This window comes from Taudactylus pleione, unplaced genomic scaffold (assembly GCF_031769625.1).
Source record: "Taudactylus pleione unplaced genomic scaffold, aTauple2 ptg000110l, whole genome shotgun sequence".
Lineage (NCBI taxonomy): Eukaryota > Metazoa > Chordata > Amphibia > Anura > Myobatrachidae > Taudactylus > Taudactylus pleione.
Window position 1 is genome coordinate 3,508,225 of NW_028284512.1, and position 13,578 is coordinate 3,521,802.

Here is a 13,578-nt window from a genome sequence, read left to right on the forward strand (position 1 = left end):
GCGCATCAATAGGTCTTTAAGGTTAGGGCCCCTTCTATGGCTGAGCAATGGTTTATTTGGTAATTTGTTCTTGAACGTCGGGTTTGTGGTCATAATCTGCCAATGCTGATTAAGTGCGCAGTAACTCAAATCCAGTTATGTCAGAAGTTCAGATCAAGGCGCTACGTATTCGTCTCACCCAGAGGGGGTATGACCAAGCCACCGTGACACGCTGCCTAACCAGAGCACGTAAGATCTATGCTGGGGAATACAGAGAAAGAAAGGGCGCAAACTCAGGTGAACCGTTCATTGTCACGACCATGTAAATAAGGCACTTAATGATATGCTGGAATAAAAACTTGCTGATTATTTCAAGTCTGGTGAGTGCACCCCTTATTTTGAATATTGTATGGATCCCTTGGCTTCAAGGAATTGGTGTGGCACCCCAGCCGATGTTGAAGAGAATGGAGTGATGTAATAAAAGATTTATTTTAAAGTCCCTTTTTGAGTGCCTACTTTTCTAAAAACTATATTTCTTCTTCAGGGTCCATAAGGCTCCACAGGGGAGACAATGCGGTCTAGGAGGGACCTGGAGGACCGGACACCAACAGCAAAACTTTTCAATCCCAGGATACTCCGGTCCTACCCACTATAGCCCGCCCACAGCCTGAGGGCAACTCAGTTTCATTGGTGTACGGCAGGAGCTCTGGACCACCTTTTTAATAGTGGGCTGTTATTAAGCAGCCCAGGCTTACTTTTATGATTTTATTTATTTTAATATTTATATACAATGAGCAGCAGCACGAGACAGTCCATGGGACGTCTGCACTACTGCTCCATCACTTCTCCACGGCGCCGTGACACTAGGCCTCGGCTAGGTACTCTCGGCGGGGCTTTGTGAGGGACCTAGCTAGCAGAGCCTCCCTGGACCCCCAACTGCAGCCAGAAACAAGGGGACAGGTAAGGCGGAACCCCACTCGCTGGTATCCGCGTGTTTATGCAGTCTTACCTCCAGTCTTGGGAGACGGACCGGAGGTGCTGACTTCGACACCGATTCGTCCGGGACTCCACTAGACCACCATTGTATAGATACTACTGGCGCAGGGCATTTTGTAGGGCTAGGGGACCCGGTGGTTGAAGTCAGTACGGGGGGACAAGGTACTCTCTCTGCACCCCCTCCCCCAGCTCATTGCGCCACTCCACTGCGGTCTTGCTGCCTCCTGAGCTTCTCCCACACCTTCCGCCCCCTCAGACTCACGGCAGCCATTTCCTGCATTCAGGTCTCCGGGAACGCTGGGTCCAGGCTCCCTGTATACCTCTCCTAAGGGCCAGGTTATTCAGCTCTATATCCTACCAGCCACTGCGGTCTATGTAGTTTTAGTGCCCACTGCAGTTATATTGTATTTTCTGCATTGTATGTGACGTATGCTAGCGCTGCTGTCTGTTTTCTTTTTCATATGACTGTCAGCTTATACCTTTCCCTTTCTTCCGATATAACCCTGGCATACTGACGTATAACTGGTTCATTGTACCTCACATCTCCATATATTTGTGAGGGCTATCACATACTACATATCGCTGTTGCGCACTACACTGTGCCATATTGCACATACATCTGGGTTGCTCGCTGCACTGTGTCAGATTGTGTGTTACATTATTCTTGCAGCCATGTCAGGCAGAGGCAAGAATGACAAGCAGCCCGCTCCCCCCACTCTGGTGTTTTGTAAATCCTGCTCAGCAGGCTTAACTTCAGAGGATCTAATTCAGGATGGTCTGTGTGCATCTTGTTATACTGCCCCGGGCCTATCAGAGCACTGATATGCTCTCCTCAGGACCCATCCTGGGCTACGTTTTCACAGATGCTGGCAAAAATTGCAGACCATATAATGGTCCCTGTGGTAGCTCCGCCTATGAGATGGCCACAGCAGGTACTCCCTGCAAATCATTTTCCTCCCTGTGGGTAGATGTGCTTTCTACTTCAGTGCAGAGTCTGGAGGAGACCTCTACAGCTATTTAGCAAATGCTGCAAAAAGAGAAACCCTTAACTTGTAAATCTACAAAGCGTGCTGTGTTATCTTCCCAGTCCGCCCAGCTATCAGATTCTGATTTATCATCTGGGGAGGCAGGAGATGCAGACCTTTTACTTTGATTCCCCTTTGGGAGATGATGAGCCCCCCTTTAAATTTAATATACCTGCATTTATAAGAGCCGTAAAAATCTATTCTTCAATTAGAAGAAACCTGTCCCTAAGATGAAGCAGCCAGCTTTTAAGTGACAAAAGATGATTTCACCAGAATTCCCTCACTCCGTTCAGCTATCTGATCATATGAGTGAGGCGTGAACTATGCTTACTAAAAGGTTCAGCTGCCTAAGCGTTTAAGCTCCTTTTACCCTCTTCCCGCTACTGATTGCATTAAAAGGGAAGTTCCCCCAGCTGTGGATTCCCACGTGACAAGTTTAGTCAAAAATGCTACCTTACCTATCCATACTGCAACCTCCTTAAAGGAGACTAAGGATAGAAGGATTGAGGCTTGTCTAAAGTCTATTTGGTTTGGCATACATATTTCCAGTGGTGTGCCCCTAGACCCTCAGGTTTTTAAGGTTTCTAGAATACTTCTAGAATACAGTTTCTTATATAGCGCAACATATTCCGTTGTGCAAATACTTTCCTTTCTTCAGGCTGGATTGGATCTTGGCCTCTGCCTAGCTTCTCTGAAAGTGCACGTCTCTGCTCTATCTGGTTTCAGCAAAGAATTGCTCCTCTATCAGATGTTTACACCTTCCTGCAGGGTGTGCTACGTATACAACCTTCCTTTGTCCCTCCTGTGGCTCCGTGGGATTGGTCAGTGGTGCTCTACGCACTTCATGAACCTCCATTTGAACCCTTCGATTCAGCAGATGTCAAATGGCTCACTGCAGAGATTTTGTTTCTTCTGGCTATTGCATCTTCCTGTAGGGTCTCGAATTTAGGGGCGATTTCCTGTCTCCCCCTTTTTAATCTTTCATCAGGACAGGGCTGTTCTTAGAACACGCCTGGGTTTCCTTCCCAAAGTGGTTTATCGTTTCCATATTAATGAGGAAATTGTGGTTCTGGCCTTTACATCACCAGACCTCTTGACAGGTGAAGCCTCCTTGGATGTGGCCTGTGCTCTGAAGATCTACGTGGACCATACTAGTTCCATCAGGAAATCAGACTCCCTTTTTATCCTATATGGATTCCATAAGAAGGGATAGCCAGCTAACAAACAGACTCTGGCATGATGGATTTGCATGACTATCTCACAGGTTAACGCGCAGACTGGCCTTCCTGTGCCAGCTACAGTATCTGCTCATTCTACTCGCTCTGTGGGTCCCTTGTGGACAGACCAGCGTGGCATCTCTTTTGAACAACTATGCAAGGCGGCTACGTGGTTTTCTGTCCACATTTTTCTTAGGTTCTATGCCTTTGATACATTTGTCTCTCAGGATGCTTCCTTTGGGCATAGGGGTCTCCTCTCAGCTCGGGAGCATTCCCGTCCGTGAACAACTGCTTTGGGACGTCCCCATTGTCTCCCCTGTGGAGCCCTATGGACCCTAAAAAAGAAATGGAGCATTATGGCAAAACTTACCCTTGTTAATTCTCTTTCTTTGAAGTCCACAGGGCACCCGGCCTGACGATCCTGTCTTCTAAAGGGTGTCTTCTCTTGATCATTTGTTTCCTTCTCCGTGTGAGAGTGTGATTCTTCAGTATACCAGTCTTCCTTCTCTTCTCTCCTATCCTGCTCCTGCCTTTGGCTTATTGACAAAACTGAGTTGCCCTCAGGCTGTGGACGGGGTATAGGAGTAAGGACCGTAGCATCCTGGGATTGAAAAGCTTTGCTGTTGTTGTCCGGTCCTCCAGATCCCTCCTACACCCCATTGTTTCCCCTGTGGACCCTATGGACTTAGAAGAAAGAGGTAACAAGGGTAAGTTTTACCACAACTATTCTTTTTTAGGCATGGAGGGACCAGACATGGAAAAAGTCTGGTCTTTTTCTAGAGCACTAAAGAATTTCTTTTACAGGCCACCATATCCAGTGGCTTTTTCCAAAAGGTTTCCGGTTTTGTTAAATAGAATAGTAGAGCTTGAAAACAGGCTAAGATAACACTGGTAATTACTACCATATGGGTATTCTCCTAGCCCCAAAATAACCAATATATCATGCCAAAGTGGTACTTGTGCGGGATGCAGTCTGGAAGCTGACGGTCGAAATGCCCACCGTCGGTGTCCCAACTGTTAAATCCCGGTAAGATACTAATGACAGGCGTTGAAATCCCGACGCCTGTCATTAGACCTATGCCGGGAGCCCGACACCCAGCATACCGAACGAAGGTAAGTTTAGGGTTAATTTCTAAAGCTCCTGCAGGGGCTTAGGGTTAGGCTGCGTAGAAGGAGGGGTTAGGCACTAGGTGGGGGAGTTTAGGGTTAGGCACCCCTAAGGGAGGGGTAGGGTTAGGGGTACTTGACAAAATCAGCTGTCGGGATCTTCACCCCTGCCGGGCTTCCGCTGTCGGGATTTGAACCGCGGCGGTATTACATACTGATTCCACTTGTGCGTGGTAGAAAGACCTATTTTTTTCATTGAGCCGGCAGATCTGTCTGTATGAATGGATTAAAAATCCCAGAAGGATGTACTATTTGGATGGAATGTTTATCCCTCCATCTACTTAAGAAATGTTTTGGTACCCTAGGCTTACAGATTACTATGAAATGCTTTTGTCAGGTTTGCCACTTATTTGTTGTTGTTAATAATATAATGCCATTGTTATGCAGCACTGTGCAGCAGTGGTCTCCAATCTTGATTGGGGTGGGAGTTACTTGAGAAAAATGAGACGTCATGAGGAGCCGCGTTTTATTTTTGAAAGCTAAGATTATTTGTGCAGGCAGAACACAGTGGATGGCCCGGTCCCACAACCCCTTCAAAGTGCCCGATCTCTACTGTGATGCTCATGGAGTGGTCAGTGGGGAGCAGGGTGCTGCTGGATTATTTGTGCAGGCAGAAGCGGGGAGCAGGATTTATTATGCAGGTGGAGGCCTGGTCCCACACCCCCTTTTCAAAGTGCCCAATCTCTACTTATTGAGAGCAGATGTGTTATGGCTGGTGGGACAGTGGACACTGTCAGCGCTGCTCAAATACACACAGCGCACGGTCAGCGCTGCTCTAATACACACAGCCCACGGTCAGCGCTGCTCTAATACACACAGCCCACGGTCAGCGCTGCTCTAATACACACAGCCCACGGTCAGCGCTGCTCTAATACACACAGCGCACGATCAGCGCTGCTCTAATACACACAGCGCACGGTCAGCGCTGCTCTAATACACACAGCGCACGGTCAGCGCTGCTCTAATACACACAGCGCACGGTCAGCGCTGCTCTAATACACACAGCCCACGGTCAGCGCTGCTCTAATACACACAGCCCACGGTCAGCGCTGCTCTAATACACACAGCGCACGGTCAGCGCTGCTCTAATACACACAGCGCACGTCAGCACTGCTCTAATACACACAGCCCACTGTCAGCGCTGCTCTAATACACACAGCCCACTGTCAGCGCTGCTCTAATACACACAGTGCACGGTCAGCGCTGCTCTAATACACACAGCGCACGGTCAGCGCTGCTCTAATACACACAGCGCACGGTCAGCGCTGCTCTAATACACACAGCCCACTGTCAGCGCTGATCTTAACTTTTAGCTGCTATAGACGTGGCGAGCGTGCTGACATTAACTGTCATGCACTGCCGCGTATGACGTCCTATGCGCGGCTTGCACGCCTCTCCCGTCTCGCTGCCCCACTCGCCGTAAGGCGCGCTGCCAAGGCAAGCTACCTGGATTGCAGCCGCTGCTGTAGAGTATCTTTTATTTATATAGCACCACCATATTAAGCAACGCTGTATCAAGAATAATTAGTTGTTCTATCAGGCCCTGCCCTGTAAATTCTCTAATACACATAAACGTACTAGACCAGAGGTTCCCAAACCCTGCCATTACAGTCCACATTTTAAGGATATCCTTTCTTGAGCACAGAAAGACTTAATCAGTACCTTAGTCCATTTGATTTCACCATTTGGACTCGAGCATGGATATCATTTAAAACCTGGGCTGTAATGGTTGCATTTGGGAACTCCTGCTATAGTCTAGGTTATTTTTTTGTCCAATGAGTAAACTAAGCTATATCTATAGTTCCAATTTAGTCAGGATTGGCACCTGTTTTAATCAATTTGTTACTCTAAAAGGGAAGCAAGAGCTAACATTTTATAATCTGAGAAATGGGCGTGATCTTGAGTTCCTAGTACCTTGTTTTGTTGTTGGTCGTTATAAAGACAATTGTAAATTTATGCAAATTTCCTCTTGATAGTCACTGGAACGTTCAAAGAAGATAAGTGACTAACTGGGCCTGAAGCGCACTGGGCCTCAAGCGCGAGATCGTGCTCCTAGTGCTGTGATCGTGACTCTTTCAATCCCCTGTAGGTGCAGCTGCAGAAAATATGCTGGGCAGTTTACTTTGCCTCCCTGGCTCCGGCTCTTTACTGCTTGACCCTTGCACTGGATCCACCATTTCGGAGACCACCAGTGAAGCATGGAGTGTGGAGGTCCTTCCCAGCGACTCCGGTGAGTCTGACTGCTAAAACACTGTTTGGCGCTTATGTTCTACGAGTGGCTCACTAGCAATTGACATTCTTATAGCACAATTACGTAAATCAAAGTCTCTTGATGATGTAGGCTCCTCTCTCCTTAGAAGCACAAGACTTGAAGCAAGAGGAGAGGCTGCAGGAATTGGAAAGCTGTTCTGGTGTGGGGAGTACATCAGATGACACAGAAGTGAGGGAGGTCAGCTCCCGACCCAGCACCCCAGGACTCAGCGTGGTGTCAGGTAATATAAAGTGCTGACCTAATTTTCATGGCCTACGTATTCCTAGCTTCAGAGTTTAGTATTTCATCAAAGAGCTTTTGTTTGTATCTTGCTTTTTTTTTCTTCCAGGTATCAGTGCAACTTCAGAGGACATCCCTAACAAGATTGAAGACTTGCGCTCTGAGTGTAGTTCTGACTTTGGGGGAAAGGATTCAGTAACAAGTCCTGAAGTGGAGGACTGTGTTCAAAGTAAGTACCATTCTTGAAGCACAAGTTCAATATGTATTTGAGCCTGTAGTCTTGTGTAGTTGAGGATAACCTTAACTATATAACTATTCTTCTACAGCTTCATATAATCTTAAATTTAGTGTCTATTGAATACTAGCCTTGGCACCATGGAAAGCTCGACATATTTGTGGGCTCTATTACTGTCTCTCTTAATTTTGCAAAACTGTAGGGTTGGCTATTTCATGATTATCGGCTGCCTATTGTTCCTCACTGATCACTGTAATCACATATATGTGTGAAAGTAAGGAGAAATTGTTTTACAGCACCTTTGAAGCAATGCTGCTAAAGACTGGAAATTTCAATAAATGTATCCCGAGTGCTCTCTCAAATTACCGTTCCAGCTCCCATGCCCCTCCAAGCTACTTGAGAGATTTGCCTACTCCCACCTCACATGCTTTCTTCACTTGCACAAATTACTGGACCCATTCAGTTTGGCTTTTGTTCCTAACACTCCAGAGACAGCACTGACTAAGGTAGTGAATGATTTGATCACTGATCTAAAGGCCATTACTCACTACTTATTCTTCTAATACTCTATACTGCATTTGACACTGTTGACCACGCTCTTTTCATACGAACACTACAATCCCTAGGGAGGTAGTTGAAATCCCGACTGCCAGTATGAAGGGGCTCACAATGTCAGTGCCGGAATCCGGGTTAGGGGGAGGGTTCGGATTAGGGGCTAAGTTAGGCACTAGGGAGAAGGTTAGGCACTAGAAGGGGAAGATTAGGTTTAGGGTGCAGGGAGGGAGGTTTAGAGGCAGGGTTACGGGATGAGTTAGGATACTTACCGACAGGGGTCTGTATCCTAACCCTGTCGGGATTCTGACCACCAGGATCCCGAGCACCGGCATCCCGCACCCAACTCATTCCCTAGGTCTGCATGATATAGCCTTATACTGGTTCTTATCCTAAACGATCTTTTAGTATTTGTATCTCTGAATCCACCTCCTCTTCGCTACTTCTATCAGATGGGGTACCGCAAGGCTCAGTCCTAGGTCCTCTGCCTTTCTCAATCTATACCACTGTTAATAACTTGACAATCGACCCTATCCCACCAGCTAACTGCCTATGTGTCATCCTAGACTCTGAAAGCCATTAGTAGCCATGGTGTGTAGACATTTGACTGCATTTACAAACCTGCACGATAATGATATGTTTGGGTTTGGTTCGTTAAATTTTATCATTCTTCTGGTTTTGGACAATAATTTTTAATGTCCACCAGTAGTGACTTCTGCGTGCTCAGCTTAAGCAGTGTTGCATCTTATTAAATAGTGTTCCATCCGAGAAGCTATTTATAAAATAAGAATTAAGGGAATATGGAAGTGTATCCACAAATCTGATAGGTTGGTTTGTATTCCTTTACTTGTGATGGTATGTGATTCATCTTGTTTAATGGTTGGAGTATTTACTGATTTAATTAATTTTAATTAATTCTGTTTCCAATTCATGTTACATACATCTAAAAAACATGTCCAGAATACTCCCATATCTTACTGCAAAAAACGAAAAATCTTGCAACAGTGTCCTTACTGGCCTTCCCCAAAACAGACTTTCACCACTATAATCCACTTTGAATGTAGACGTGAGGTTGATCTTTCTCATCCAAATGTTCATGATCTGCTGCTCTGCCCTGTCAGTCTCTTGTAATTCTACCAAATTCAATATAAAATACAAGGCTTATTAACCAAACAACAGAAACATACATCTCTTCACTTTTCTCAAAATATCTCCCAACCCGACCTCTCCACTCTGCACAAGATCCGCGTCGCTCATCCTTTCGCATTACCTGCTCCCATTCATGGTTACAGGACTTTTTTTTGGACTGCACCCACTCTGTGGAATGCCCTCCTACACACAAGACTTTCCTCTAGTCTCCAAACCTACAAGCGTTCCCTGAAAACTCACCTTCAGACATCTTATCAAATTCCAGAACCACCCACATTACCCCCATAATCTAGCCTACCCAATTACATCACCTCTATACAGTCCAAACATATCTTTACATACTTTCTCTTTCTTCACTTTCACATCCTCCTGACCCCTGACCAACATTCATGTGTGGCTGGGTCATAGTGTATTAATGCCTTTCTGCCATTAGACTGTAAGGGCCCTCGAACCTTTGTCTATTATTTCCTAGTCTTGTTTTATTACTATTTGTTTCCAATTATAAAGCGCAACAGAATATGCCGACGATATAGAAGTTAACTGTTATGTTAATAATAAAAATATGCTGAAAATTTTGCTTTTAAGGAGTACTTTATAATATTTATAGTAAGTCTAAATGTGATGCAGATTACCCATTCTCTCAGTGACATGGTTGCTATATTTTGTGTAATGATTTGAGAAACTAAAGTGGCCCACTTGAGCAAGGTCCATATTTCCTATCCACATAGGGAATTGGTTAATTTTTGCTTTTCTACTGGTTTTGGGCAATTATCTGAAAGGTCCAACAGTAGTGACTTATGTGTGCTTAGTTTAAGAAGCGATGCATCTTAGTAAATAGTGTTGATTCAGAGAAGCTATTTATAAAATAAGAATTATGGGAATATGGAAGTGTATCCACAAATCTGATAGGTTGGTATGGTATTTTCCTTTTGTTTGTGCTTGTAGGTGATTCATGTTATTTAATGGTTGGAGTGGTTACTAGTGGAGATAATGAGGATGAATTTTGATGGGAGCGGACTGGTTGAAACTATGTTTCTCAGAAAATGATTCAAAGGGCATTATGCAGCAAACTAAATTATTAAAACTGGTTACAGTGTGGTTTTTTTTTCACCTGCCTGTAATGAGTTTGTCTCTGTTTTTTTATTAAACTGGGGCAAATTAAATTGACAACAGAGGTATTGTTAATTTGACTTTGGATATTTTAATGCCAGACGGAAAGCAAATATATCCAAATTCTAAATGACTGCAGCAGTTACAATGCTGGCAAAGATCAAATTGATTAAAAAAAATAAATTAAAGTACTGTGTTAAACTCACATCAGTAATACCCCTTTTACACTGCCATCAAGTAACCAGGGTTATCGCACATGAGCACGCAGCAACCCAGGTTACTGCAAAGTGTGAATGTGGCCAGTTGAAATAACCTGAGTCGTGTGTCCCGGCATTTCAACTCTGGTAATGAGCAACCTGGCCCGCGGAGCGGTGTGAACGGGTAACCCGGGTCGAGGCGTCCGGGGTCTTGTTCACTGCATAAGCTCACAAATACCCCTATCAGATCGCTAACGGCGGGTTGCACCCGGGATTTGTACACGCGTCGATCCCGGGTGCAACCCGCCTGAGACCCCTTTCAGACTGGCTGCCCGACCGGGCAATAATGCAGGGTCGATGAAGTCACCGTAATCACGTGCTGAGCCAGCGCTTGGAGATGAGATCATCTCTAAGCGCCAGCTATTCCTATGCTTCTGAGTAGGACCTGGGTTGCATGAACCCAGGTTACCCGTTCAGACTGCATGACGAGCCGGGTTTAACCCGTGTTCACCTCTGCTCATTACCAGGGTTGAAATGCCATGGTCGCTCGACTCTGCTTATTTCAACTGGGCCCTTTCACATTGCACAGTAACCCGGTTTGCTGTACGTTCACGTGCAATGACCCAGTTTATTGCAGTAAGTGTGAAAGGGGTATTAGTCACAATGCGATGCGACAAAAACGCTTCACGCAACTGCACTGATTAATTTGATGTGCGACACTTGTATATCTGTGCGCAACTGAGCCTGAATCTGTATATGAAACACGATACTTGGCGTGGAAAAAAGCTGCTGCCGCTGCCTCGTAGCACTTCGTTTATAGTTTGACTCAGTTGCACACAGATATTCAATTGTCGCATATCAAATGAATCAGTGCAGGCTTGTGAAGCAGTTTTGTTGCATCGCATTGCGACTAAGATGCATTTTCGGGAGGGCGTGGCCAGGACGGGCATGGTGTATGAGGTTAACTCCATAGCTCTCCGGCCCTTATATCCGTAGTCTAACATCCTGAGACTCCCACTCGTGAGATGACAGTGGTATCTGCTGGGTTACTTACCCCTCCATATCCTGAAGCTAATCTGGAGTCCCTGAGGCTGACTACTGCTTGAGTACTGGGAGCTGTTTGTTCTCCTGTCACAACTTTGGTGACAGCCGCCATCTTGGATTTCTATCCTGGCTCCACCACAGACTCTACAGTGTCTCCTGGTTCCAATCCTGCTTATATAAGGTGGTGGGAGTCACTGCTGTGGACTGCTGCAATTCTGCTGGCTTGCTATTACTATTAGACACTAGATCATATAGAATCAATGTAATCGACATTGATTAGTTCTCTCTGGTGCTTATATCTGCAAGCACCTAGTATTCCTGTCCTGAGAATCTCTGTGGTTACAGAGATCTAATTTCCCGGACTGCAACTGAAAATAGGGACAATCGCCCAGGATCCGCGCTGGCTAATCTGATCGTCCTTCGGATTTCTGGTCCTGTACAAGAGAAGTTATTGTATGCGTGTCTGAAGATCCTTCTGCCTGCTCTGTCTGCTTTCCTGAGTTGGATGCATTTATAATATTCCTGCTGATATAACTTTCCTGTGATTTCTGACTCTCTCTGCCTTGCTGATATTAGCTGCTGGGCTGTGTGATATTTTTGTGCAGTGGGACATATAAAGCTCCCAGTGATATATCTATATATACTGCACTGCATATCCTGGTTCATATCTCCTGAAGTCCTGTACTACCATCTGTATATTATGGATCATCTCCTCAAAGCTATTACTGATTCTGGAGCAAGGCTGGCGGCTCAAGTGATGAGATTGCAAGAAGATTTATCTTTATGTTATAGTTTGTCCCAAGATGTGGCTCGGTGTCCTGAAATGGAGACTCGTGTTCTCATTTTGGAAGGAGGTGATACACCTGTTACTGATCGGCCGATCTCCTTTACGTCTCAGAAAGTGGCATATTAGATACCCTCTGCTGCACTTGATCGCTGCTCCGATGATGTTTAGTCTCCTCCTTCATTTTCCAGTTCTGTAAATCTAAATATACCTGTTCAAATCTGATTTTTGGACTTATCTTCTTCACTCCCTGGGCATATATTCAAGTTTGAGGAATCCTCAGTTGTTGGGTTCTCTGAATCTACACCAATTCTTGCTAAAATCTGTTCTCCTTTCCTATCTACTTTTGATGAAGATTGGGGACTTGTTATCAGAGACTTTTCTATTCTATATTTATTCACAAGAGGTTGAGACCTGGCCTGATTAATACTTCTACAGTATTGTTTTGTTTCACTATTGAAACTTTATATGTCTGTTTCTCTGCTTGGTGGGAGAGGAAAGGAAATATTTTTCTATTAATGTATAATCAAAGTGGTTGAATTTATATGCCTATATCTGTACATCCTGACTTTTTCCTACGTTATATTCTGTGTGGGGTTTATGTTTTAATAATTTCTAATGTGGGGGAGTAACCATATATTGTCTAGGCCGGAGAGCTAGGACATGCCTATGGTCATTCGTTTTTTGCCTTGCTTTAAAATGTGGCCTTAATATTTTCTTTTTATTTTTGTCACTCATTTTCACCCTTAATATTTATGTAAATTTACCATCCGATATTCAAGATTAGGTGGGTTGGGTTTTGTAAGTAGATTAGCATAGTTTAGTGTGCGGGGAGTTTTAGGTGATCCAAGTATAACTAGGTTGGGCTAGGCTATACAGGTAGGGGGGTTATTGGGAGGTTTGTTTTGGGTGTATTTGTTTTGTTTAAATATTTTGGCTGTTTTTTGTTTGTGGGGGGTGGGAGAGGGGGGTATTTAGTGGTAGGAACCGTTGCTAGGGGGTGAGGGTATTATGGGATACAGGTATACCTGAATTGGGGTTAAGTTATACAGGGTGGGGGGTTATGAGGGAGGTTTTGCTTTAGGTGTAATTGTTTAGTTTAGTTTTAGGTATTGCTATTTGGACAGATGTGTATATTTTATTATAATGATCTGTTTGCTATTCTGGTATGTGATTTTTATACCTGAGCAGCAATAGTGTATGAGGACACATCTGTACTTTGAAGCTTTTAGCAATGTTCCCTCCTTAATGTTTTTAGATTACTTTACTGTAACTGTAGTCTGGAATTGACATATGTATTTTTGTTTTTAAAACACTGGAACTTGGTATTTACAAACACAATTGACTGTATGAAATGCTGCTTGGCAAAATTGTTAAACTTGTGTTTTGTTTTGTTTTATTTTTAGTGTTTCAACAGAGACAGACTGCGGGCCCCGTTCACAAAAAGACATGTAATGTGCCTTGTTTATTTCCAGGCGTTCATCATATCACTTCTCCTCCAACCCAGACAGAGTCCTTGTTAGCCATGTTTGATCCCTTAGCTCCAGCATCCAGCGAAGGTAATTCTGTATAGTAATGTATTTGTTTGTATGAGTAATAAGTGCAATAAGATCTGTTTACCTTCATGATTGC

At 44.5% G+C, this 13,578-nt stretch overlaps 1 protein-coding gene across 8 annotated transcripts in view; it reads left to right on the plus strand.

Annotated features, from left to right (window-relative positions):
- GAPVD1 (GTPase activating protein and VPS9 domains 1) overlaps positions 1 to 13,578 on the plus strand; it is a 105,671-nt gene that overhangs the window by 57,076 nt on the left and 35,017 nt on the right. For 4 of the 8 annotated variants that reach the window (XM_088471115.1, XM_088471108.1, XM_088471109.1 and 1 more), the window contains 4 exons: positions 6,474 to 6,614; positions 6,742 to 6,876; positions 6,985 to 7,104; positions 13,353 to 13,505. In XM_088471115.1, the coding sequence (XP_088327241.1) occupies positions 6,474 to 6,614; positions 6,742 to 6,876; positions 6,985 to 7,104; positions 13,353 to 13,505 (549 nt within the window). The remainder of the gene's footprint in view (positions 1 to 6,473; positions 6,615 to 6,741; positions 6,877 to 6,984; positions 7,105 to 13,352; positions 13,506 to 13,578) is intronic. The other 4 variants (XM_088471112.1, XM_088471114.1, XM_088471110.1 and 1 more) reach the window with 3 other exon arrangements.